Source organism: Martes martes, assembly GCF_963455335.1.
Source record: "Martes martes genome assembly, chromosome: 2".
NCBI lineage: Eukaryota > Metazoa > Chordata > Mammalia > Carnivora > Mustelidae > Martes > Martes martes.
This window is the reverse complement of record NC_137889.1, coordinates 168,688,486-168,713,351: the sequence shown is the minus strand read 5'-3', so window position 1 is coordinate 168,713,351 and position 24,866 is coordinate 168,688,486. Positions and strand designations below refer to the sequence as shown.

The 24,866-nt window shown below is 36.6% G+C and overlaps 1 protein-coding gene across 1 annotated transcript in view; it reads left to right on the top strand.

Annotated features, from left to right (window-relative positions):
- Positions 1–24,866, top strand: part of ARAP2 (ArfGAP with RhoGAP domain, ankyrin repeat and PH domain 2) — a 181,820-nt gene that overhangs the window by 34,858 nt on the left and 122,096 nt on the right. Inside the window, exons 7-9 of the mRNA XM_080797715.1 lie at positions 8,637–8,706; positions 14,803–14,923; positions 23,530–23,708. Of these exons, the coding sequence (XP_080653841.1) occupies positions 8,637–8,706; positions 14,803–14,923; positions 23,530–23,708 (370 nt within the window). The remainder of the gene's footprint in view (positions 1–8,636; positions 8,707–14,802; positions 14,924–23,529; positions 23,709–24,866) is intronic.

Below are 24,866 nucleotides of genomic sequence, written 5' to 3'. Positions count from 1 at the left end.
TTACCTTAGAGGTGTTTTCCTCAAATATTTTATTAATCTTGGGCTGTTTATTTTTAAAGTGAAATCTTACAAAGCTGATTGGAACAGGTTCTGATGAGTCCCGTTATTTATTTCTTATAAGATGTTCTTGCTGGACTTTCCTTAGTATGTTTCCTTGTTGAGTCTTCATGCTACTATCTTTTAAGTGAATCTCTTTCTTTGAGGGTGGTAGGACTGGTAAAACAGCTTTTTGGGAGCTTAGTAGGGAAAGTGGACTTTGAGTATAAATATGTATGACACATACTTTTGGTTTTTCTGTTTTGAATACTGCCCCTTACCTTCAGTTATATCCGAGCATCCCAGCCCAGAGATTCTCCCCTGTTTGATTTTCTGCTGTGAATGAAACTCCCCTCTGCTATTGAGCAAGAAGCGGGGCATGTTTCCAGCAGCCTGAAGAGAGGGAGGATTCTGGGATGGAGCAGTGAGGGGCACAGCTTTATCTCTTAAACTGCCTTTCAACAAATCTTCTTATTTTTGGCACCTCCTCTCCTTAGTCATTTCCAGAGTTACTTGATCGCTTCCATCTCCTGGGACTTTGTGAGATTTTGTGGGTAAATTGGTTTTCCTCTCATTTTGATCTGTTGCAGGCTTAGCAGTCAGCTCTCGGAAACTTCCTAAGTCGGGCTCCCGTCCTTCCTTCTGCTTTCTTGGTTTCTAAATATTGTTCTTATTGTCTACTTCTCTGGTTATTGTTGGTTTGTAGGTACTTATTTATTTTTGTTTTTTTTAATCCTTTGGTGCTTTGGGAGTAGAGGTAAATGCAGGCTTTTAACTGATCATCCTAACTGGGAGCTGGTTTCCTGTGTGTGTATGTGTGTGTGTGTTTACAGAATATGACTGCATAAAATAAAGAGGTGGGACTCATCTAACGTGCTTTTCATATACGTTGTCATGTAAGCTGTTGGTGGATATTATAAAAATTGAGAATGACATTTGAAAAAGAATGTTTTATTATTGACTTCCGAAAGTTTTTTTTTAACTTGGAATTTTACATTAAAATAACATTTGTTTTTTCTCATTGAAAGAGTTAGGTATAGCAGAGGTAGAAGCCGGGATTTCAGAGAATTTTTGTTTGTTTGTTTGTTTGTTTTTTGTTTTTTTGGCCCCAATTCATTTTGGTTCACCTATTCTTGGAAATTGTCATTTTGATATGCTTAAAACTAAGGAAATGCATTTTAGAAAATAGAGAGGTGCTGGCATTTTACACTTGGTGCTAGCCAAAAGGCTGAGAAGCGTTAGTACTGGCATGTTGTACAAATATTATAATAATTTCTTGCATGTACTTATAAGACACTTCATAACTAATACTGCATCATTTAAAATCCTCATACTTAAAAGAGTAGGTAAAATAATTACTTAGCTAAATAAAAAATGAGTAATTAGATAAAAATCTGTATTTTTGGAAATTGTGGTAGTTCTAAAACAGTGAGGCTAGAGTAGCCAAAAAGATATAACATATGTATAATTCTTCAGGATTATGTAAACAAGGCAGAGGAATCTGGAACACCATGTTGATACCCTTTTCATTAGATATTGTTTAGAATAATTGAGAAGTATGTTTGTGATGATTTAAGTTACCAGATTAATAAAAGCCATAAACATGACTTAGTGCCTTTGAGGTTCATTTCAGTTGCATCATATTTAATGATGGTTTGGTAGCCTCTGCCACCCTATGTTAATATCATTGCTTACTAAACTAGTTTGATTTGGGGACTTTTTTTTTTGAACTAAAATATTAAATCTTTTTAAAACAAACAAAAAAATCACCCAAAACCCTGTTGACATTTAAGAATGAAATTAAAACAGGAGTACCTCTGTGTGCATACTTCATAAATAAAGAATTGTTTAAATCTAATTGTATATACATTGTTGTTAAAAAAAGAATTTTTAAGATACACAGTTTGAGACAACAAAAACTGACGTCAAGTGGTAAGGCTGTGTTTATGATAGCAGTTGAAACTTTACATCAGCTGCCCTACCAAAGCTCAGGGGAAGAGTTTATAGAAATTTGTTCCATAATGTGGCACGAGCTTTATGAATTATTCTAAAAAAGCTTCTTAAAGAAATGTTTCCCTTCAGAACCCTAAAAACAAAATATGATATTGGGGGCGCCTGAGTGGCTCAGTAGGTTAAGCCTCTGCCTTCGGCTCAGGTCATGATCTCAGGATCCTGGGATCTGAGCCTCTGCTCAGCAGGGATCCTGCTTCTCCCTCAGCCTGCCTCTCTGCCTATTTATGATCTCTCTGTCTCTCTGTGTCAAATAAATAAATAAAATATTTAAAACAAACAAAACACAAACAAAAAACAAAATAGGATAAGATCTAGGCCAATATGTTTCATGTCTCCACCTTTTTTTGAAGGAATTCTGACGCACTTTGCAAAATTGAACTCACCTATAAAATGAGTAGAGGTCAAATGTTATCACTGCCTAAAGGGATGTCCAGGATGCCTTGCTACAGAATGTTCTAGTCTGTTTTGCATCGTGATTAAGAGCACAGACTTTGGGGCTGGATTACCTGGATCTGACTCCCAGATATGCTCATTCACAAGTCATGTGACAAATTATGTAACCTGCCAGTGTCTCTGTGCCTTCATCTATAAAATGGGAATAATAATATTACCTCATATGGCTGCTTGGAGGATTAAATGAATTAATATTTGTGTATGCCTTGCAACAGTGTCTAGAATAAAGGATGGCATACTGTTTGCTGTTTTTATTATGAAGTGTATTATGCCAAATAAATTCTTAGTTGAGGCTTTAACATCTCTTTTCTTTGTAATAATTCAGTATTATTTCAGATCTAATTTCAGTGCTATGATAGTAGAAACACAACTGAGGATGGCACTGTATTTCATTCCATGTCTTTATTTTATTAGCATTTACTAAGCAAATTAAGCTATTAAGTGAAATTTAAGGGAAAAGCATAACTTACCTCAGAGTGAATGTTTAAAGTACTTTTGGAACCACTAATTGTGGGTAGTAGATTAATTTTGTATAATTCTAGTGGAAGTAGTTGCCTGATATCTAATAGCCTTTTATAAATATGTGAAATATATGACCCTTGCACAGAAAACATAGTTCTTAAAAGTTCAGTATTCATCAATATCTATTTTAAAATCATACACTGACATTTAGAAACACCTTCTCAGGTTCTCCCTTTTATTACTTCATTTAAATTTTAATTGATTGGTAGTCTTTACCAACATAAAATCTGAGTTTCCATTTGCTGGAAAGGAGAATAATGTGAGCAGGGATATAAATGTAAGTTCTTATTTTTAATTACCAGTTGTTAGAATTCAGTATTGAACTTACATGCAGAAAAACAGTTAATTGAATATTGACATATTTAATGAGCAAAATAGATTAAACAATATTTATATAAATTGAGTTTTGGAAACATTTTGTATTGATTAATTTGTATTTTTAAATAGGAACATGTAAAATGCATATATTTTTTAAAAAGTGTATTTTAAAAGTGCTTAAACATAAAATGTATTTTTTAAATTCTGCAGGTATTACTGATGAGTTTTCCAAGCTAAGTTTTCTGTAATAAAAAGGTATTTTACAAAGCTTTTGTCATATTAAAAAAATCTTTGGTATTTGAAAAACAAAAAATGAAGGGTAAAATGTTTTAGTGGTATTTCTCTCTATATAAATAATGCAAATTTGAGTAAGCATTTTTCAGTGAAAAATATGTTCCTTTGTTCATTAAATATTTATTAAGCACATTTTATTGCTAGGAACTGTGGCAGACGCTGGTTTTATATTGATAAACAAAACAGAGCCGGTTTCTCCACTCAGGTATCTCAATATCTAGCATGGGAGATGGGTGAAGCAAAACATACATAAATACAAAATCTGTTAGGCATCATTAAGCAAAGAAATGGAGCAAGAGACCAAGGGGATCTGTAGGATCTGTGTGGTGGTAAGGATGGCTACTTGGGAATGCTTTCAAGCTGCGGTTTCAAGGATAAGGAGCCGGCCCTGTCCAGAGCAGACAGGGAGCATTCCAAGCAGAGAAAATCACATCTGAGAAGGCCTGGGGGCAAGAAGGAGTCTAGAGATAGGAAGCAGTACGGCTGGAGGATGGTGTCCACAGAGTGGGTCCCCATGGATGTGAGAGCTGGCTGGCTGGATGAATGACAGCAGAAGGAGGGGGTTAGTCATAGGATTGCACAGTAGCTCTCTCCAACTGCAAAATGGTGTTTCCTCAGCTGCTACACTGTGTGCCCTCTCCTTCCGTTTCACTCCTGGCTGGGATTTGTCCTCCATAGATGATTAGAGGGATTTAATAATCCTTAAGAATATTGAGCTAAAATGGCTGAACACATCTAATAGTTATCTAGTAGTTGTGAAAATTAAGTGGTTGGGAGAGTATCTCTGAAACTGAGTGTCACAGAGACTGAGGTGGGGCTTTGCTCGGAGAGCCTCAGACCCAAAACCCTCCTAGTTGGTCATGGAATTCTGAGAGAGCTTTTTGAGTCCAGGGTGGCTGCAATTAACAATTTAAGTAAAACATTAAAGTAGGTTTTATACAACTTTTCTCTCACTCTGTGCCTTGGCAGGTTTTGAAACTTCAAATTTAATTTTGAGTTTTCAGAAGTTTTCCTGTCTTCTACCAACCTTTTTTTTTTTTTTTTTTTTTTTTTAAGATACTGATTATCTGAGTGCTAGTCATTGAGGTTTATTTGTCATCTGGCTAAAAGGACTGCATGCATATCATTCATTCAACAAATTAATTTTTTAGTGCAGTGCATGTCTCTGTGTTAGTTGGAGATTGTGTAGTGAAGGATGAAATACTCTCGGAGTTTGTCTTTATAAAGCATAGGATATGGGAGACAGACATTGAGCAAGTAAACAAATACAAACACACACACACACATACACACAAACACAGATCGTGTTAGGTATTAGGAAGAAAAGGTGTGTTTTGACAGAAAATAACTTTGTCATTGCTTTGGATTGGCTCTTAAGGGAAGGAATGTTTGTTTAGGTAGTGTAGGTAGAACTCTAAAAGAGAACAACTTGTTAGCAAAGGGAATAGAGAGGTAATGGTAATCATCTCCCTACAGATGTTGTTTTTATTCTGAAATGGAAGATTATATCAACTGTTGAGCTCTAACTTACCACCATTCGCAAAGTGAGGTGGGTAGGGCCCAAATAAAATCTTGATTAACAGAGTTATTGCTGACATTGTGTGGGAAGATGTGTATTTACCTGCCCTCAGGTATGACAGAGATCAACAGGAAATGAGTGTGGAGTGATTAATTTGTTCAGTGTATAATTACTGTGTGTTTATTATTTTTAAAAAGATTTTTATTTATGTATTTATTTGACAGAGATCACAAGTAGGCAGAGAGACAGGCAGAGAGAGGAGGAAGCAGGCTCCCTGCTGAGCAGAGAGCCAGATGTGGGGCTCCATCCCAGGATCCTGGGATCATGATCCGAGCTGAAGGCAGAGGCTTTAACCCACTGAGCCACCCAGGCGCCCCATTACTGTGTGTTTAATACTTCTTTACCTTTTAATGTTTTTAATGCAAGGAATTGAAAGAATCCTTGAGTTTTGAAAGCTAGATGTCTAACTATTGCATGTTCCAGTATTAAGAAAATGCAGACCACGAGAAGTTAAAAAGAAGCAGAAAGATGATAGAAAGAAAACTGAGGAGTTAGGCTTATGATTTCAAGGTCTTTATTGTTACTTCATAATTAATTCAAATGCATATATGGGGAAATGTCTGTCCTTATTAGAGTCTGTCCTGATGAACTTTGAAACTTTTATCTGTTTGATCAGGTTTGCTCTAATTTTATGTGAAGCCGAATAGATCAGTGTGGGAGGCTTGCTGCATTTCACTTGCGGGATACATGTTTGGTGCTCAGAGAACAGCTGGGAAGGCAAGGTCTCCACACTTCCAGATGTTCTTTCTTCCATCTTTAAATCTTAGGAAAATTGCAGAATGTTAAACTAATCCCTTATCCTAAACATGTTAACAAACTGCAAATGGAAAAGGTAGTCATAGTTTTTATTTACATATTTGCTTAGAAATAAAATTATTTAAACAGAAATTTAGTTTTCATATATCATTTGTGTTAGAAGCTAAATATATATTGTGTCAAGTACAGAAAGTCACGTAGAGAATAGGATTGTCTGACTGCAGGGAAGGGTTCTGAGACAAAGCAAAAATAAGCCCAAGTGGGAACTGGCTCTTCACTTTTCCCTTATATAGTCAGAAAAAGTTTCTCTTTTAAACCTAAATAGGAAACGTGATTACATTATTTTGCTTTGTTTCTCATTATTTTCTATGATCATCTTAAATTGCATTTGATTTTCATCTGATTCTTTTTGAAAAATGTTAATATTTCAATGCATTTTGGGTGTTTGTAAAGGATTCTCTATATAGGGCTTTTTTCAGCTCATTTGATCAAAATTAAGTAATTTATCTCTTTAAATCCAATTAACAAAGCTTTGTTATTTTGGCAAAATATTATTCATGCTCCAAAGCAAAAGTTAAGGCAAAATAAGATAAATGCTGTAAGCTTAGTGAAAGATGAAAGCTTATATTATTTTTTTAAAAAAAATTATTTATTTTTACATAAACTCTAATCTCAGTTTGGGACTTGAACTCGTGGCCCTGAGATCAAAAGTTGCATGCTCTACCACTTGAGCTAGTCAGCTACTCCTATATTATCTTAGTAAGGGATTATTTTTGCTGGGGGAAATGGATGCAGTGATAGTGTTTCTCACCACATTTTGTTTTGCACTAACCCTTATAAACGTGGATGTTAATACTGTTAATAATATCATTGTTTTATTTATTTTTTTGTTTGAATATAGTTGACATACATTGTTACATTAGTTCTAGAATATAGCTACCGTGTGTCACCTAACAACACTATTAAAGTATCATTGGCTATATTCCCTGGGCTGTGTCTTTGTTTCCATAACCTGTTCATTCCATAACTGGAAATTTGTATCTCTCATTCCCCTTTACCCGTTTTACCCATCCTCCTAACCCATTCCCCTCTGACAACCATTAGTCCTGTTTATTTATAGGTTTGATTTGGCTTTTTGTTTTATTCATTTGTTTTGTTTTTTAGATTCCACATGTGTGAATTCATAAGATATTTGTCTTTCTCATCCTGACTCATTTCACTTAGCATATATTTTTTGGGTCCATCCATGTTGTCACAAACGGCAAGATCACATCCTTTTTTTATGGCTGCATGATACTCTGTTGTATGTGTATGTGTATATGTACACAAAAACACCACATTTTTATCCATTCATCTAATGGATGAACTTTTGGGTTGCCTCCATAACTTGGCTATCATAAATAAAGCTGCAGTAAACATTAGGTGCTTTTATCTTCAAAATCCTGTGTCTGTGTGTGTGTGTGTGTGTGTGTGTGTGTGTGTGTGTGTGTATTTGTTTGTTTGCTTTAGTAAATAGTAGTGGACTTGTTAGATCATAGGGTATTTCTATTTTCAGTTTTTTGAGGAGCCTCCATACTGTTTTGCCCAGAGTCTGTATCAATTTACATTTCCACCAATGAGGAATTGGTGTGTGAGGGTTCCTTTTTCTCCATATCCTTCTTAACACTTTATTTCTTATCATTTTTATTCTAGCCATTCTGACAGGTGTAATATGATATCTCTTTACAGTTTTGACTTGCATTTCCCTGGTGATTAGTGGTGTTGAACATCTTTTCTTATGTTTGTTGGCCATCTGTGTGTGTTGTTTGGAAAAATGTCTATGAAACCTAAATAGGTTTAGGTCCTCTACCCGTTTTTTAATTGAATTGCTTGTTTTTTTTTTTTTTTTTGTTTTTTGTTTTTTGTTTTTTTTTGGTGTTGAGTTGTGTAAGTTGTTTATATATTTTAAATAATAAGCCCTTATCAGATACATCATTTGCATATATCTTGTCCCATTCAGTAGGTTGCCTTTTTGTTTTGTTGATGGTTTCTCTCACTGTGCAAAAGCTTTTTATTTTGATGTAGTCTTAATACTTTATATTTTGCTATTGTTTCCCTTGCCCTAGGAGAGATATCTAGAAAACTGCTTCTACAGTTGATGTTAGAGGAATTACTGCCTGTATTCTCTTCTAGGATTTTTATAGTTTCAGATCTCATATTTAGGTATTTAATCCATTTTGAGTTTCTTTCTGTGAATGGTGTTAGAAAGTGGTCCAGTTTCATTCTTTTGCACGTAGCTGTCCAGCACCATTTGTTGAAGAGACTGTCTTTTTCCCATTGGATATTCTTACTTTCTTTGTGGTAGATGAATTGACCACATTAATGTGGATTTATTTCTGGGTTCTCTGTTTTATTCCATTGATCTATATGTCTATTTTTGTGCCAGCACCAACAGTATCATTGTTTTAAATACCTATGTTAACTGGTTAGAAAGTATCATTTTTTTCCCTACATGCCATTGCCAAAACGTACATTGTCATAGCCTATTTTTTAAAACTGTTTAACAATGAATAGGAATGTACTCAACCCAGTTACATTACAAATGTATTTAAAATTGAAGTTCATGATATATTTTTTTCAAGTTCATGATTCTTGAATGTAAAATAACAGTTTCATATTTTTTCAGGAAACGCATGTTTCAGAAGAGATGGGTGAAATTTGATGGCCTTAGCATCTCTTATTATAATAACGAGAAGGTAAGTACACTTGATAGTTCTCAAAGATTTTCTTACATATCTAAGGTATACTTCAGTAAACTAAGCAAACAATTTGTTTTTTAAGAACAGGAGTTGGATTACCAACATGAAAAGAGTTTGCACACAGTACAAACACTGTGTAAAAAAAACCTCTTTTTAGTTTGCAAACACTCTGTTCATAGTTCAACTTCTCTTCATACATAAAATTTGGATTTAAAAAAATTATACATCCAACAATTATTTATGGAGTGTCTTCTATAAACTACAGGAATTGTTGTAAGTGATGTAAGGATGAATAAAGAATTATCTTTCTCCTAGAGAACATTAAGAAGTATTTACAAAAGGATACTATAGTTAGGTGCACAAGGTGAGGTTACCTTATACTGTGGAAGGGTATGGAAGAACCAAAGAAGGCTTCTTGCGTGGTATTTCATTTGCCACGGTTCTTGAAAAAAGAAGAATGTTTGCACATAGGGTAGAGGGAATAGAACGTGGTAATGTAGAGAACCATGAGATGTCCAGATGGGAAGTCAGTTTTCTGACTGGAAAATGGAATATATGAAGGAAACTTGAGGAGAAGAAGCTGAGAAGTTCTTTGGAATTAGAGCTCATGGAACATCTTGATGAGAAAGCAATCACAATTTTGTCTTCAGGCAAGTGAGTCTTAACAAAATGATACTATTTTGATCATGTCTTCATTAGGTATGAGACTTTTATTCTTAGGAGATGTAGGCTGGAATATTTGAAGTGTCCTATCTGCAAACATTTTTCAGATGTTACTTACCTATATATTTATATTTATAAGTACATTTGCACACACACATAGGTAAAATAAAAACTGAAGATGTTAACACTTGTCAGATCTGGGTGGAAGATAGATGGATGTCCCTTGTCATAATCTTTCAACTTCTCTGTTGTCGACAATTTCCTTAATGAAAAGTTGGAACTAATAAATATATCATATTTTTAGTTCATTAAAATCAGGTATTCTTACAGTCTTAACTATATACATTCTCTTACCAGACTCACTTAACATTTAAGCACATTTTCTTATTTATAGCTTATAATCTAACATTATTTTCTCATTATTTGGAGAAAACCACTTCCTATTGTGATATTTGTGGCTTGAATAGAAAGTCCTTTTCATATATTGATTCTTCAGTGCTACCGGGCAGGAGTGTATGCTTTTAGATAGAAAGTAACATTCATTTATGTGCAACAATACTAAGAACAGTAGAAAGTTTAGAGAAGTATTAATTATTTGGTTTCAACTTGCAGTGATCTAGATAAAACATCAAGTAAGTTTAAACACACCTCTTTGGGATTTGCAGGATGGTGGAATGAATATTTTTTTTAAAAGCTGGTTTTCTGCCTTGGCTACTGATTTTAGTTTGTTTGTGCATTTGAATGTTGAGACAGTTTCTATGCCAGCGGTGGGTACAATGTGGTCTCTGTATCTGCTGGAATCTGACCCCTAGTTTTTTTTTTTCAGTAGCTGTGCCCTTCTCTGGTTTGATTGAAATAAGGGGTAATACTATTCAAGAGTGAGACTTCCGTGCCATGAGGCTCTGTTGGTGGTGGCATTATACCCCTTTGGGAGAGAGAATTTCTGGTATCTGTGTCCAACTGGACCCATTCTGTTTGTCCTGTAAAAGCTCTTCTCAACTGCGGTGAGATGAGTGCCTGCCACATTTGTAGGTATTGATGCAATAAAAATCATGCAGCCTTGCTTTGAAATTGTGATAAAAAGTTCATGTTAAAATGAATGGCTACAAATTCTTTAGTTTAACAATTTTTTAAAAAATTCGAATTATTGTTTTCTGTGACATTTTGTCCCTTTACTATCCAGATGGTTGGTTCCATCTTGGCAAAAAATAAAAACATTGGGATGAGTGTTTCCTAAAAAGAGAGTTTCTATTGTGACCCACCTTGCTTAAGGGTAGATTGAAGGGCTGGGAAGAGGGCATTTCAGGGCCAGTGTGTGGAAGGCAGGGGTGTGGCCATAGCCACTGCCTCAGGTGAGAGTGCAGTGTCAGTGGTCATGTGCGCTGAGTCATCACGCCTTTTGGTGTTTAAAGGTGCATGTGAGGAGCACGTGGCTGGGCGGAGCTCTGTACTTCCCTAGTTTTCTCTCACTTTCCTCAGCACTGCTCTATCCTGTTTCTGCAAGAACTTTTTCATTGTATTACTGAAAATGGCGCCATCCCGCTGGCCTCGATATCTTGTCACCTGCCAAGAAATCTCACTCACCCTCATTCTCACTCAGCTGTGGGCAGAATTGCCCTGTGGTCATTTCATTGTCTGAAAGTGGTAGTAGATAAATGATGAACTTGGCCTCGATATCTGTGTGTTTCAGAGTCTAGGGATGCTTTAAAATTTCTGTCCTAAAGGAAAATTTTACACTCTGAAAGACACAATCACTCTGAGTCTGTTGTCTTTTTTTTTTCCCCTCTATCTTGTCTTTATCATGTGTTATTTGAAGAGAAACACCAAGTCAACTCTACAGTGTTAAAAATTATGAGATTTCTTGGGATCTCGTAATAGATTATGAATGAGCCATTTGAGAAACTATAACTTCCAGAGGTTAATATGACATGATAGCTTGTTAAGTACATTTTGATCACTCCTGGGGAATTTATTTATTTTTCTGTTACTCTTCTAGAGTATTTACCTGCTAAATAGGATCTTATTATTATAGGCACGTGGGTGGTTACAGTTTTGTAAGGAATTGTTTTTTAATCTCTTTAAGCAGATCTGGAAGAGGGAAAAATCTCCTTTTTAAAATTCCAGTTTTCTACAGTGCTGCTTAATTTTTCTATACTGAAAAATATATTCGTGGTAACATTTTTATTCCACAAATGGTTAATTATTTTACTAGAGATCTGTTTTTATAAGCTCTTGTAATTCTTAAGCAAACTGAGATTTGAGAATGGATCATCTAAGAGATGTAGCATAAATGTGGACATTCTAGATTTTTCAGTCTGATCTCAGCCACTTAGACTTACAGCTAGAGAGGCTCTTGTACTGTCCCCAAAGGTACTATGCTCTTTCCTATATCTGAGCTTTCCTTACACTAGGGAGACATTTTCCCACATTTCTTATTCCTGGAGCTGTTAGTGGTCTAGCAGTGCCTAGCATTGCCATCATACCCCACTGCATTTAGTGGCTTTCCTTTAAGGCAGTCAGTCTTGTATTTCTTTGTATGACCTCTTGCAGTGGTATCTGGGTACACACTGTGGGGAGTGTGAACATGTCTTTTCTTGTATTTTCATCTCCTTATTTTTCTTTTCCATCTGAACCTTCAGAGCTATTGCCATCCATCAAAATTCTGTGCAAACTTGAAGATCCATTTTTTTTAATCCCCCTCTGCAAATATTTTATTTTTTCTAGCTATGACATTTGAACAATCATATGCAAGAAAGGTTAGAAGGAAGAGATGCTGAAAGTGGAGAGGCAAATCAGGGGAGCGTGCAGTAAATCTGGCATTAGTTATCTGGGTGTAAGCTGTATATGCCAGTGGAAGTATTAAAAAATGAACTTAGAAAAAATATCAGAAATGAGCTGTCAGCTTGATTTGATTGTGATTGATTGGATATAGAATTCATTCACTGAGAAAATACTTCTGCAATTCCGTTTATGTGAAAGGTCTGAAGAAAATAGATGTATGACCCACTGTCTATTTGGGGAGAATGTCTTAATCAAATGACCACACAGTAAATATAAAAAAAAAAATCACTGTTTAAGTTATAGTTAGTAATTGCTATAAAGGAAAAATACAGATTGTTGTTAAGTTAGGGTTATCTGCCTATTGAGGATGGGGGGCCTATGAGAAGAGGCTGGTTGGAAAACCTTTCTTCTGAAGCATATACTTATACTGAAATGTGAAGGATGGAGAGGCAGGAACCATGTGAAGCTGGATGGAGACAACATTCCTTGAAGAACAGAGTAAGCAAAGGCACTAGAATGGGAAGAAATATGGTGTGTTAATGGAATCTCAAAGAAAGCTCTTATGACTGGAGAGAATCAGAGAGTGCCAGGGAGGAAGAGGACACTGTCACTGGAGGGAGAGTCCCAAGTTATATGGGTACAAATGAGCCACACAATGAAAGACCACATAAGACTGACTTAGAAGAGTAATATTTTAATGAACAGATATGGGGGGGCATGTTTTCAGGAGATAAAGTTTGAGGGACTTATGGGATAGTTTCATGTATCATTGATGACTTGAAATATGGTGATGGAGTTGACCAAAATAAGGAAGGAAGAAGGGACAGATTTTAGAATTTTCCTCAAAAACTTGGCTGTTGAAATAGTAGGAGTGGATTTTCTTAGAGAAGGTAAAAGAAAACAAAAAGTGGAAAATGAGAAGTTACCGTGAAGTTACTTACTTCTTGACATCTTTCTTTTTCTCTGAGGTTGCCCACTCATCTTCAATTACAATTCAGATATCGTATTCCATCTTGGTTGTCTGAGAAGGTGTGGGAAGGCCTCTGTGGCATTGGTAGTTAGAATGGTGTCGAAGAATGTGTAGGATTTTGATGCATACATATAGTCAGGGATAAAAGATGGAAACAGAGGCATTAGAAGAGAAGAAACTGTCAAAGAGCTAAGAGGGAATGCCATGATAGCATAGTATATCTTCTCAGTGGGCCTAGGATAACCTCCCAGTAGGACACCGTGTTGCTGACAGTGACTACCCCTTACCTATCTGATATGCATGGCAGGAGTTTACCAGTAGGAGGAATATGACCTTGGCACTTGTTCTCTGTGTGGAATGGTTTAATACATTTTTTTCCCTAGCAGTTGCTTCAGATACTTGGGATCTGCTAAAAAATGAAGGTTCCATGAGTGATTCTGTGGAAGGAAATCGTAGAAGAAACCCCACAAAGATGTATCCAGACTCTTCTGATATTTAAGACCTTCCATATATGCCCTTGATGTATGTTTCCAGCTTTACCTCTCTGACTCTGCCCTGTGGCTGCTCTTATTTCTCTACCTATGCCTCTATTATTAAAGCTTTCCAGCCAGGATGGCCTCCCAACCCGTTATCTGTGTGGTTGAACTTAAGCTTTCTTTAGGTCAGGCTCTAATGTCTTCATGTCTGTGAAAATATCTGACCTCTTTTAAACAGAATTCGGGAGTTTCCATCTTTGTACTTATACGTTCCATGGCTCAGACTCTGTTTTAAACTTTTCTCTCACTACATTGGCTGGTTTTTCATTTTGAGGCTCTTTGAATAAATAAATACTATTTGAATTTTCTTTCCAACACAAGGTCCAGTAAATATTTCACCCTTAGTAAATAGCGGGCGTTGTCAGGTGGTTCTTACGCCAAAGGGTTTTGGTGGATCCAGAAAAACAAAGACTGAAAAAGCTACCAAGAGTCTTCAGAATGACCTTCCTGAGCAAAAGGGTAAAATGCGATGCCAGTTGCAAACAGCCAAAATTGTATTAGGTATTTGCCAGTTGCAAACTGCCAAATCCTTTTTTTTTTTTTTTAATTCTTTTGTCTTTTTCATTAATTTTTCATTGGGGAATTAAAGGTAAACTGAGGCAGTTGTGATATTAAGATAATTATTAGAATCATTGGGTAATATGTTTAATTGCTATAATGCAGCGGTCTGGTTTTGAGATGTGTTCTTGTTGTTCACATATGTAGTAGCAGTCGTTTTGAAGTAGTTTAGTTACAGTACCCATTATGGCCAGCAGATGCCTGCAAACACCATCAAATCATTTTGACCAGATTGTTTTTAAAAAACGTACTGTTGGTTTTGGGAACTATTTATTGCTGGTCTAGTACAACTGTTTGTATTTGATTCTTTGCCTTTTAATTTTAAATTCCAGAAAAGGAGAAAATTGAAAAGACATTTCACATGAAAGGGCCATTTAGTATTTTCCTTTCTGGGAGTGTTAAGTCATGTCTGAGGAGATATACTATTTGTATGTTATTTAAAAAATTTAGATTAAAATTATGAAAGAGAAGCACAATGTGCTTGTAAATATTTATAATATTTGTACCATTCTTTTTCTTGATAAGGTCACAAGAATTTCATTTTAATCTGTCTTGTTCGTGTATCTCTTTCTCTAACCAATACAGGAAAAGTATTCAAAAGGAATCATTCCTCTTTCTGCTATATCTACGGTACGGGTTCAAGGAGACAACAAATTTGAAGTTGTTACAACACAAAGAACTTTTGTTTTTAGAGTAGAAAAAGAAGGTAAGGCTATTTCTTTATCCCTGTGAAAACACTCGTAGACATTAATTTCTGACCAATCAGAAGTTTGATAAACTAGTGAAGCTACACATGTCAAGAAACCTTAGAATATGTTACTTTTAAGTAATTTACATTTTATATTATCCTGAATGCCATAACGAGCCGGTAGGTCATTTGTTGGCTTGCTATTCCTGCATTCAGCAAATACTTAGAATCTACTACATGCCAAGAATTCTTCTAAATTCTGGATGTATAGCAGTGAAAAGTAAGACAAAAATCTCTGCTCCTGTGGAGTCCACCTTTTAGCTGTTGTTTGACAAGGCGAAGTAGTTATTTAATACGCAGTTTTTCTCACGATGAAAGTGTTGGTTTTAGGGAAGTTTACTCATGCCAGGTTCAACTGAACACATAGGACCAGTAATCATTCTAGTACAAATTTCAGAGGGTCTTTTGTACTTTCTCAATTCTTTTTACTTTCATCCTCTGCTATAGGACACTTGATGGTGAAATTTAGATGGCATGTGGTTTATGGGTAGGGACTAAACCTTTAGATCTTTTCTGACTTTTGGAGAGGGTAGGGAGGGAGAGCCAGGAGAGCTAAGAGTTCTCTGTTTTATACTTCAATTGACTATCAACATGTTATTACTCCATCTCTTACTACTTTTAAATGATACAGATAAGGCCATCGTCATTAATTAAAGAATTATAATTTTAATTTATTTTAAAGCTTCTATTTTAGTATAGATTATAACTCAATTTTGAAAATATTTCTTGGTTCTTAATTATTGAATAATGGTGACCTGGAGAACTTACTAAATTCTTGATATATGCAGTGATCATCTGTGCTTCATTATTAACAGTAGCCTTTTTTTTTTTTTTTTAAAGATTTTGTTTATTTATTTGACAGAGAAAGAGAAAGAGAGACAGTGAGAGAGAGAACACCAAGCAGGGGGAGAAGCAGGTATCCCACTGAGCAGGCAGCCCAACGTGGGGCTTGATCCCAGGACCCTGGGATCATGTCCTGAGCTGAAGGCAGATGCTTAACGACTGAGCCATCCAGGCACCCCTCATTACTCACAATAGTCTTATGAGGGATGTAGGTGTTATAGTTATCGCATTTTATAAAAATAAAAAATAATATTCCATTTTACACAGAACCCATTTTACCCTTTTATAAACTACAACAGCATTAGATATGATGGGGCAATATTTGTCTTTTTTACACTGCTAGATTCCTAGGCCATGTACCAGTGTATGACACACAGAAAACATTCAATAAATCCTGTATATTCCTAGAAAGCTTTCATTATTCCTTGACATAACCAGTAAATGTGTGAGTCCAGCTGTGTTCACACTGGGGCAGCATTTTTCAAACTGTGAATCACTATCCATTGGTGAAATCAGTGTGGTGGTTTCTGAGGATACTACAATAAATCTCCCCCAAAACAGAAAAAAAAAACCAAACATGAAGTAGAATAAGAAGTATCAATGTGCATCGCTTCTAATTAAGTATTATGAGACATACCTGTGTGAATATTGCACGTATATAGTGGAAAAAGTGTTTCTTACTTGAGCTGCTATTTAATCGTTGAGACCTATAGCCTAGTCAGCGTTGGCAAACCATGGCCTGTCGCCTAAATCTGGCTGCTGCTTGTTTTTGTAAACAAGGTCTTGTTCCATCACTGTCTCCGTCATTCATTTGCATATTGTCTGTGGCTCCCTTTATGCCTCAGCAGCAGCATTGAGAAGTTGCAGGCTGCGTGGCTGGGAAGGCCCAAGATACTCGCCTCTTGACTGGGTATTGTGACAGTCTTTCCTTACACTTTGGTTTCCTCTACCTAGAAGGTGACTGCCTGTCTCTTTGAGGTGCTTATCCCTTTACCCTTGGCTTCTCAAAATGAATTTCACGTATGACACATAGCTTGCATTTTGGTAGACATACTAAATAAAGGTTCCCACCTGTGTGAAAATCTGTTTAGCCGTAATTATGTACTGTATATAAAAGTTAGACACATCTGAGTAGAATATATCAACCCACATGTTTAAAAATTACATGCTGTGATACATAGTTCATATATAGTTCATAGTTCATGTATCACATCATTGTGATATAAACAGCATAAGAATTTCATTAAAACTTTGGTATAAGTTAGTTTTTAAATAGGTCTTAGGTCTTTAAGTTTTAAAACATGAAAATACTAAAAAAGAAAAACAAAAAAAACCCCCACTGCTTCGGTAAAAACAGAGACCATCCACATGGAATTACTGAGTAAGGTGGTTTCATTGAAAATGATTTTTAGGGCACCTGGCTGGCTCATTCGGGTAAGCACCTGTCTTTGCCTCAGGGCGAGTCCTGCATCCGGCTCCCTGCTCCACCGGGAGTCTGCTTCTTCCTCTGCCTCCCTCTCTCTTTCTCTCTCACATGAATGAATAAGTAAAATCTCAAAAAGAAAAAAAGAAAAAAAGTCATTTTAATGTTGTAGCTAATGTTTTCAGAGATGGGTAAATGTAGAGGGGTGTGTGTGTGTATAAATTGTATACATGTGTCTATGTATTTAGTATGGAACCTTCAACAAGATAGTATGTTTTATTGTTTTTTCCTCCTTCCATGTATACAGATGGTTGACTGTTTTTTACTTTGGGGGAACTGAGAAATCAACCATAGTGGTTTATGAAATATTTGACTTAATTTTTAAGCCAAATGAAACTTTTCTTCTGTCTAATCAAGAAACAAGACAGAAGTTTAGAACACAAAGGGCAAATGGTTTGACATCCTAGCAGAAATGAATTCTCCATTTTTGGTGAGAAGGTTTCTGAACGGCCTGTCCTCTGAAGCCAGCAGCACTGTTTCCAACTGCTGCATTGCCCACCGGCACTGCTAAGACAGGATTATACTTTGACATTTTTTTCCCACAAATTTTCAAAGCCTTCAGTTTCCCCCATGCTTCCCAGTGAAGTATTGTTATGCTCTTAGTTGAAAGTGAATTATGTTGAAATAATTACATTTTAAAAATACTCTCTCAAATGAAAAATTTGGTGGGATTCCTTTATCCTGAAGCAGAACCATTTGAGTTGGTCTGAGGGTCCTAACAGCTAATGATCTCTCCAGTCTATTTCCCTGGCAGTGGCGGTCACACATGCAGATGCCTGACTTCAAAAAGCAGGTGATGTTTTGAGTTGGCAGGGTTTTTTTTGTTGTTGTTTTTTAAGATTTTATTTATTTGACAGAGCACAAATAGACAGAGCGGCAGGGAGAGGGAGAAGCAGACTCCCTGCTGAACAGGAAGCCTGATGTGGGGCTCAGTCCCAGGACCCTGGATCATGACCTGAGCTGAAGGCAGATGGTCAACTGACTGAGCCACCCAGGCGCCCCTCATTTGGCAGTTCTTATAGTGAGAAAAGGTCTTAAGAATTCTGAGTGGTCATTTGTGTTCCTGGGCCATTTTCTATGCCGGGTTTCAGCTGTGGTATTGTGTTCCTGTCCATCTCAGGTGGTTCTAGATCCCTGGTAGGCAGGCAGGCAGTTTTTCCTCTCGACTCTGCTTCCAGACAGCATTTTACAGCCCTCCAGTGGCAGCTGTGGGACCACAAAGCTTTGTTTCTTTTAAAGAACACTTGGATAAGAAACATAAATTTCGGGGCACCTGGGTGGCTCAGTGGGTTAAAGCCTCTGCCTTCTGCTCGGGTCATGATCCCAGGGTCCTGGGATCGAGCCCCACATCGGGCTCTCTGCTCAGCAGGGAGCCTGCTTCCCCCCACTCCCTCTCTGCCTGCCTCTCTGCCTGCTTGTGATCTCTGTCAAATAAATAAATAAAATCTTTAAAACCTGTCTTGAAATATTCAATGTTGCTGTTTTGTTTTGTTTTGAGAGAGAAAAAGAGAACACAGCTGGGAGGTGCGGCGGGGGAGGGGGAGAGAGGCTCTCAAGTGGACTCTGTGCTGAGCATGGAGCCTGACACAGGGCTCGATCTCATGACCCCGAGACCTGAGTCAAAATCAAGAGTTAGATGCTTAACTGACCGAGCTACCCAGGTGCCCTGAAATAATCAGTATTTCTAGAAGCAAGCTGTGGAACATTTACTAGATGGAGGGAGAGTCAGGGAAATTAAGACTCCATTGTATGTGTTGGTCGACATAGTGGGTCACAAACTGTGGAGTCGTTCTTGAATCTTTTCCTCTCATATCGCACATCCAATCTATCAGCACGTCTGATCTTTTCTGACTTTGGAAATAAGTCTGGATTCTGATCGATTCTCAACACTTCTGTCATTATTACTCTGATGCAAGCCACCACCTTTATTGGGTTATTGTAATAACCTCCTTTGATCAACGTACAGTCTTGTTTTCTATACAGCTGTCAGCAATCATGCATTAAAGAAGTCTCATCACGTCAGTCCACTTCAGATGCTGTGTTGTCTGTCCATCTCCCCGAGAGTAAAGTACTTAAATCCGAGAGCCCCTGTGTGATCTGGCTCTGGTCTCTTTGACCTTGTCTCCTCCTGTGCTCTCCCTCGCTCACTACATTTCAGCTGTTCTCCCCCATGTGAACCCCAGGGCACTGACACTTGCTTACTTTATCTGAGAATGGTCTTCCTGCAGCCATCCTCCAGACTTGCTCTGTCCCTTGCATTTCCTTTAGGCTTTTGCTTAACCACTCCCTTCTTTCTGAGGCTTTTTCTAGTACCAAGTATAAAATAGCACTTCTTGTGTCCCTCACCCCTTGCTTTATTTTGTCCCATTGCCCTTGTCAGTGAGTAGTAGATTATATAACTATGTTTTGTTGTCTTCCTCCTTTCACAAGAGGGCAGCCTCCAGGAGATTAAGGCTGTGGTCTGTCTTGTTCATGCTTCCATTCCTGGTATTCAGGAAGATCTTGGAACCCAGTAGGCACTCAGTAAATATTTGTACCAATGAATGCCTAAGGATTTCAGAAACAGTCACGGTGTGCAGATACTTCCTTCTCTGAAATTGATCATGGGTTATGTTGAGGGATCTTTAGTTCAATTATATTAGCATATCAAAAGTAAAGGTCCATCTAAACTTTGTTAGATTCTGTTACTAATCTTTTATACAACAGAGGCCTTATGTAGTAATCCCTAAGTCCTTTATGTCACTAAAGAATATGCCTACTGCTAAATCCAGTGGTCAGAGAATATTGTCTCTCTTATTGTTTTTTTTTTTGTCTGTTTGTTTGTTTTTACTTTACCGATACTTAACAGTAGTTGGCATTCATTCCTGGAAACTTCAAGGACTAGTTTGAGGGAATTGCTATTATCTTTTATTTGTATTCTAGCATAATTATAAGAAAGTGACAATTTTGTTTTCTTTACCCCCCCCTTTTTTTTTCTTTTTTCCAACCCAGAATGCTTTACTTTGAACAAAGCCTTATCTAGGTCAGGGCATATTCTCTAAGGAGTAGTCTTAGCACATTGCTAAGATCAAGATAGACAGCAAATATTTGTTATTGGAAAGAATAAAAGCACCTTGGTGTGAAGAGCCCGCAGAAGCTAGCATAGTATCTAGTTTTGCCCAAGATACATAGCCCAAGGGAAAATCAGTATTTGATTTGGAATACTGTGGCTTATCAATGCATATTCCCCTTGTCTAAAGACACACACATTGCATAGCCAAATGCCAATGATGCTTGTAATCTGTTTTATTGTTTGAATGATCTCTGTCACTGTTTATCTGCACTCGCATGGGTAATTAAGAAGAAACTGGATGTTACTATTAATTCTCGTACTTATTCATGATTGTTTACTTCCTATTAGTAAATGAGGCCCTCAGGAGTTAGATAATACTTCTAGGCTCTACAAGAACCATTTGTTGAGATGCAGCCATCGTATGTTTAAGTCCAGCAGATGCAGTTGTGCCAGTTTCAGATTATTTTCCTGAGAAACTGAAATACGGACTAAGAACAATGTAGAAGCCACAAACACTGGGGCCTCGTTTATAAAGTTATGACCTACACAGTGAAACAAATCAGAGAAAGACAAATACCACATGATTTCACTCACTGGAATTTAAGAAACAAAACAAAATGAAAAAAGAAAGAAAAGAGGTGGAAAAAACAGGCTCTTAGGTAGGGAGAACTAACTGGTGGTTGCCAGAAGGGACGTGTGGGAGGGGATGGGTGAAATAGGTTTAGGGGATTAAAAGTACACTTATCTTGATGAACACTGAGTAAGGTATGGAAGTTTTGAAACATATCGTACACCTGAAACTAATATGTTAATTATAGTTCAATAAAAAATCGAAAGAAACTTAAAAAAAAAAGTTGGGTTTCTTTTCAGTAAAAATATTACCTACATTTCAAACACAATGATTTATGTAGATTAATATAAACAAACAAAAAACATTCTGTGCCGTTTACTTGGCAGGAGTATCTTGTGTGAAACTAATGATCACAAGTAATAACCAATGGAAGGTTTGTTGTTGTTCCTGAAAATATAAATTATTCTAGTGCAGTCTAGATTTGTTCATATAGATATAAAATGTAGAGCAGATGCTACATACTGACATTGACTTAGTCACGTGAACATTTTTATGTGTTTCAGTTTCTAATGATGCTGGGGAAGTTGAGTGAATATTTCCTCCTGATCCATGGGAACTATTATCTGGGGACTGTGTAATACACACAGTAAAGCGTTGTTGAATGAATTTTAATAAATACTTCGGCCTTGGTCATTAAAGATAAAACTGTTTTTAGTAGTTTGGAAGGTGAGGAAAAAGTAAAGAGAATTTAAAAACTATGTCTCATTATAAAGTAACCTAGGATTCATGTTCGAATGGGAGCAAGTCTAACCTGGAGGCTGAGACTAAGATCTGGAGATCTGGAATCCATGGGGGAGTACTTCTTTCCATACCTTAGATCTGAGATACTACTCAGGTTTCTAAGCCTGGGCTCTGCTTATTCTTCCCTTCTTCTTCCTTCTTGATAATTTTTCCTACCTGGAATTCAGTCTGTTTTGTTTTGCTCCTTTTGCCTTAATAATCACTTCTTCATTTGTTTTTTGCTAGCCCATTTTCCTACCTCATAGATACAGTTGTACCTCAGCATTTGTCCATTTCTTCTCCTTTCCCATTAATCATTTATCTCCCTCCATGGATCTTCTTTTGTGTAGGTTACCTTCATTCACACGATGCTATCTGTCCACCTACATGCTCATGCTAGGGCCCTGAAGACCTGAGGTGGTTCTGTTCATAAAATGGAATTTTCTACCTTCTTTGGTCAAGCCATGGTACTAAGCTACCTTTTATTCTGATAATTTAAATTTTTTTGTGAATACCTGTCAAACATATGTAAAGCTTCAGCTATTTTTTCCATCCCTTGATGTCTTGACTTTTCAGATATTCTTTTGTTTACATTTTCATTGTGCTTCAGGCCTCTCTTGCCCTATTCCTGATTTCCAAGCTTCCAGTTTGGTCTACATATTATCCTACTAATCATGTTATTTCCTTGCTAAGAATCTTGCCTTGATTTTTTTGTTTGTTTGTTTGTTTTCCCCTCTGTAATAAAGTTTGGAGGCAAAATTCCTTATAGGTACTGCAGAAGCTCTATCCGTATTTCCTGTTTCCTCTTGAGTTCAAAATTATCAATATGCTTGTCTCTAAGTCTCTGAGCAGATGCTGGTTCTTTCTGCCTCTGTTCTTGTGTTCTTCTCTGCTTAGAGTCATGAAGTTCTGCTCTTCCCTCACCAAACTCCAGTTACACTCCTCGTTTCAAGACCTAGTACAAATACTTTTTTTTTAATAGTACTGAGAACAGTTGTCTGAGTTAAAATATTTGATTCTCCTAATTTTAATCCTTACTTGCTGTATGACCTTCAGCAAATGACTTACCTCCATTGAATTGACTCATATTTTATTTGATATCATTTGTATGACATTTATAGTACTCTGTGTTCTGTTATATGTTCATATCTAACTTGACTTACAACTTTGATTGCTCCTTGGGGACTAGATCAGATTTCTGTGTCTGTAATGCAGTGTGTTATAATGCAGCGTTAAAGGTCACTTAGCTTTTGTGGAGGGAGAAAACCAAATTCTAATTTACCAAATTGAGATCCTTTTGTTTCTGTGGTGAGAATGGAATGGATGGTTGAATATCAGGTCAGCGTGTACTCTGAAGTAGAGTGGGCTCTAAGTAACAGAAATGAGAGTAAGATTTTCTGGGCATTTGAGCAACTTAATTACTAGGTAAAATCTGTTAACTGGTCTCAGTATTACTTCTATTAAAAGAGAAAATCCAATCTCATGAATAATCTATAAGAGTGCTTCTTAAATATTAAAATGGATTCAGATCACCTGGGGATCTTTTTAAACTGAAGATTCTGATTCATCAGGTCTGGAGTGGGGCCTGAGATTCTGCATTTTAATAAGCTCCCAGGTGAGGCCAGTATGGTTACAGAACACCTGGGTAGTGTTATTTCTTTTCTCTTACAGAATTGGGCCATTGGCTCTGACTGCAGTAGCATTTAGATTGTGGTTGTGGGAAAGAATCTGTAAATCATGTGTTACAGGGAGAATAGATCCTTTGCCCGTGTTTCTGTGTCTGTATAATTTATATGAGTATGGATGTATGTACTTTCTCCTGTCTTCATTTTCAGAGGAGAGAAATGACTGGATCAGCATCCTATTAAATGCACTGAAATCACAATCCCCTGCCTTGCAGTCTCAAGCAGCCGCTGCACCTGAGAAATGTGGCTATCTTGAACTGAGAGGATATAAAGCCAAAATTTTTACTGTCTTAAGTGGAAGCAGCGTGTGGCTTTGCAAAAATGAACAGGTGAGCTCTGTTACAGTAATTGCAAATTGCGGTGCCTTGATTACATTCACAACTATGCTTTTTAGACTTATTAGTGTTTTTACTTATAGCCTCTTGCTTTTGCCTTGAGTACTGCACTAAATATAACAAAGAAAGAGTTGTTTTGTTGAATTTTCTCAGTTCCTCCTGTGACAGGAAAGTAATCTACATCAAATTTGAGGCTAGACATCGCCTTTTTAAGGGACTGAGTAAATAAAATCTTGAAAATAATTTTTGAAGGGTATTCCTTAGCTGAAGTAATATTGTAATACTGTTATTATATGAGATAACAATCAGAAACCAATTAACCATTATAGCTGTTGATGAAATGGCCTAGTTATGCACCTCTTGTGTTTCTTTTGTAATAGAAAATTTTAAGAGCAGGCACAGGTAACATGTTTTTGTGAGTTTCTAGATTTTTTTTTTTTAAAGTAGATATGTTTGTTGCAGAGGAAATAATTTACTATAGGCAGGTGGTTCACATATGCACATACATAACACACCACATATAAATGAAGTAGACTTGAATTGTTGACTTACTGAATTTGGTTAATATAGAAAGACTTAATAGAGAAGTTCAGTGTTTTGAGAAGACTAATATTAAAGTTCTAACAGATTCTATTAACTTTATTTGATTCAGTAGACTTCCTTTCTCTAACATATCTGATTCTTATTTTTATCTTATTATTTTATTTTTTTAAGGATTCTGTTTATTTGAGAGAGAGAGAGCCCACATGTGTGCATCACACAAGCAGGGAGAGGGAGAAGCAGACTCCCCACTGAGCAGGGAGCTGGATGTGGGGCTTGATCCCAGGACACTGAGATCATGACCTAAGCTGACTGAGCCACCCAGGTGCCCCTAACATGCCTGGTTTTTAATATATATAAGAAAATACTCCATTTGGGGAAGGAATTCTTAATCTTTTAGCCTAGAATACATTAGATTTTTAGTAATTTGTGGAATTGTATACTGTGCTTTGGATAACTGATCTAAGATGAACTCATTGGTGACATATCATAATGAGTGATAATAGGCTGGGATAATAATGCCTACTGTTTTCATAACAAAAAATACAGGTGTCAACTCAAACATTAGTTTCAAAAATATTAACTAGAGATCTTTATCTAAGACATCTTCTG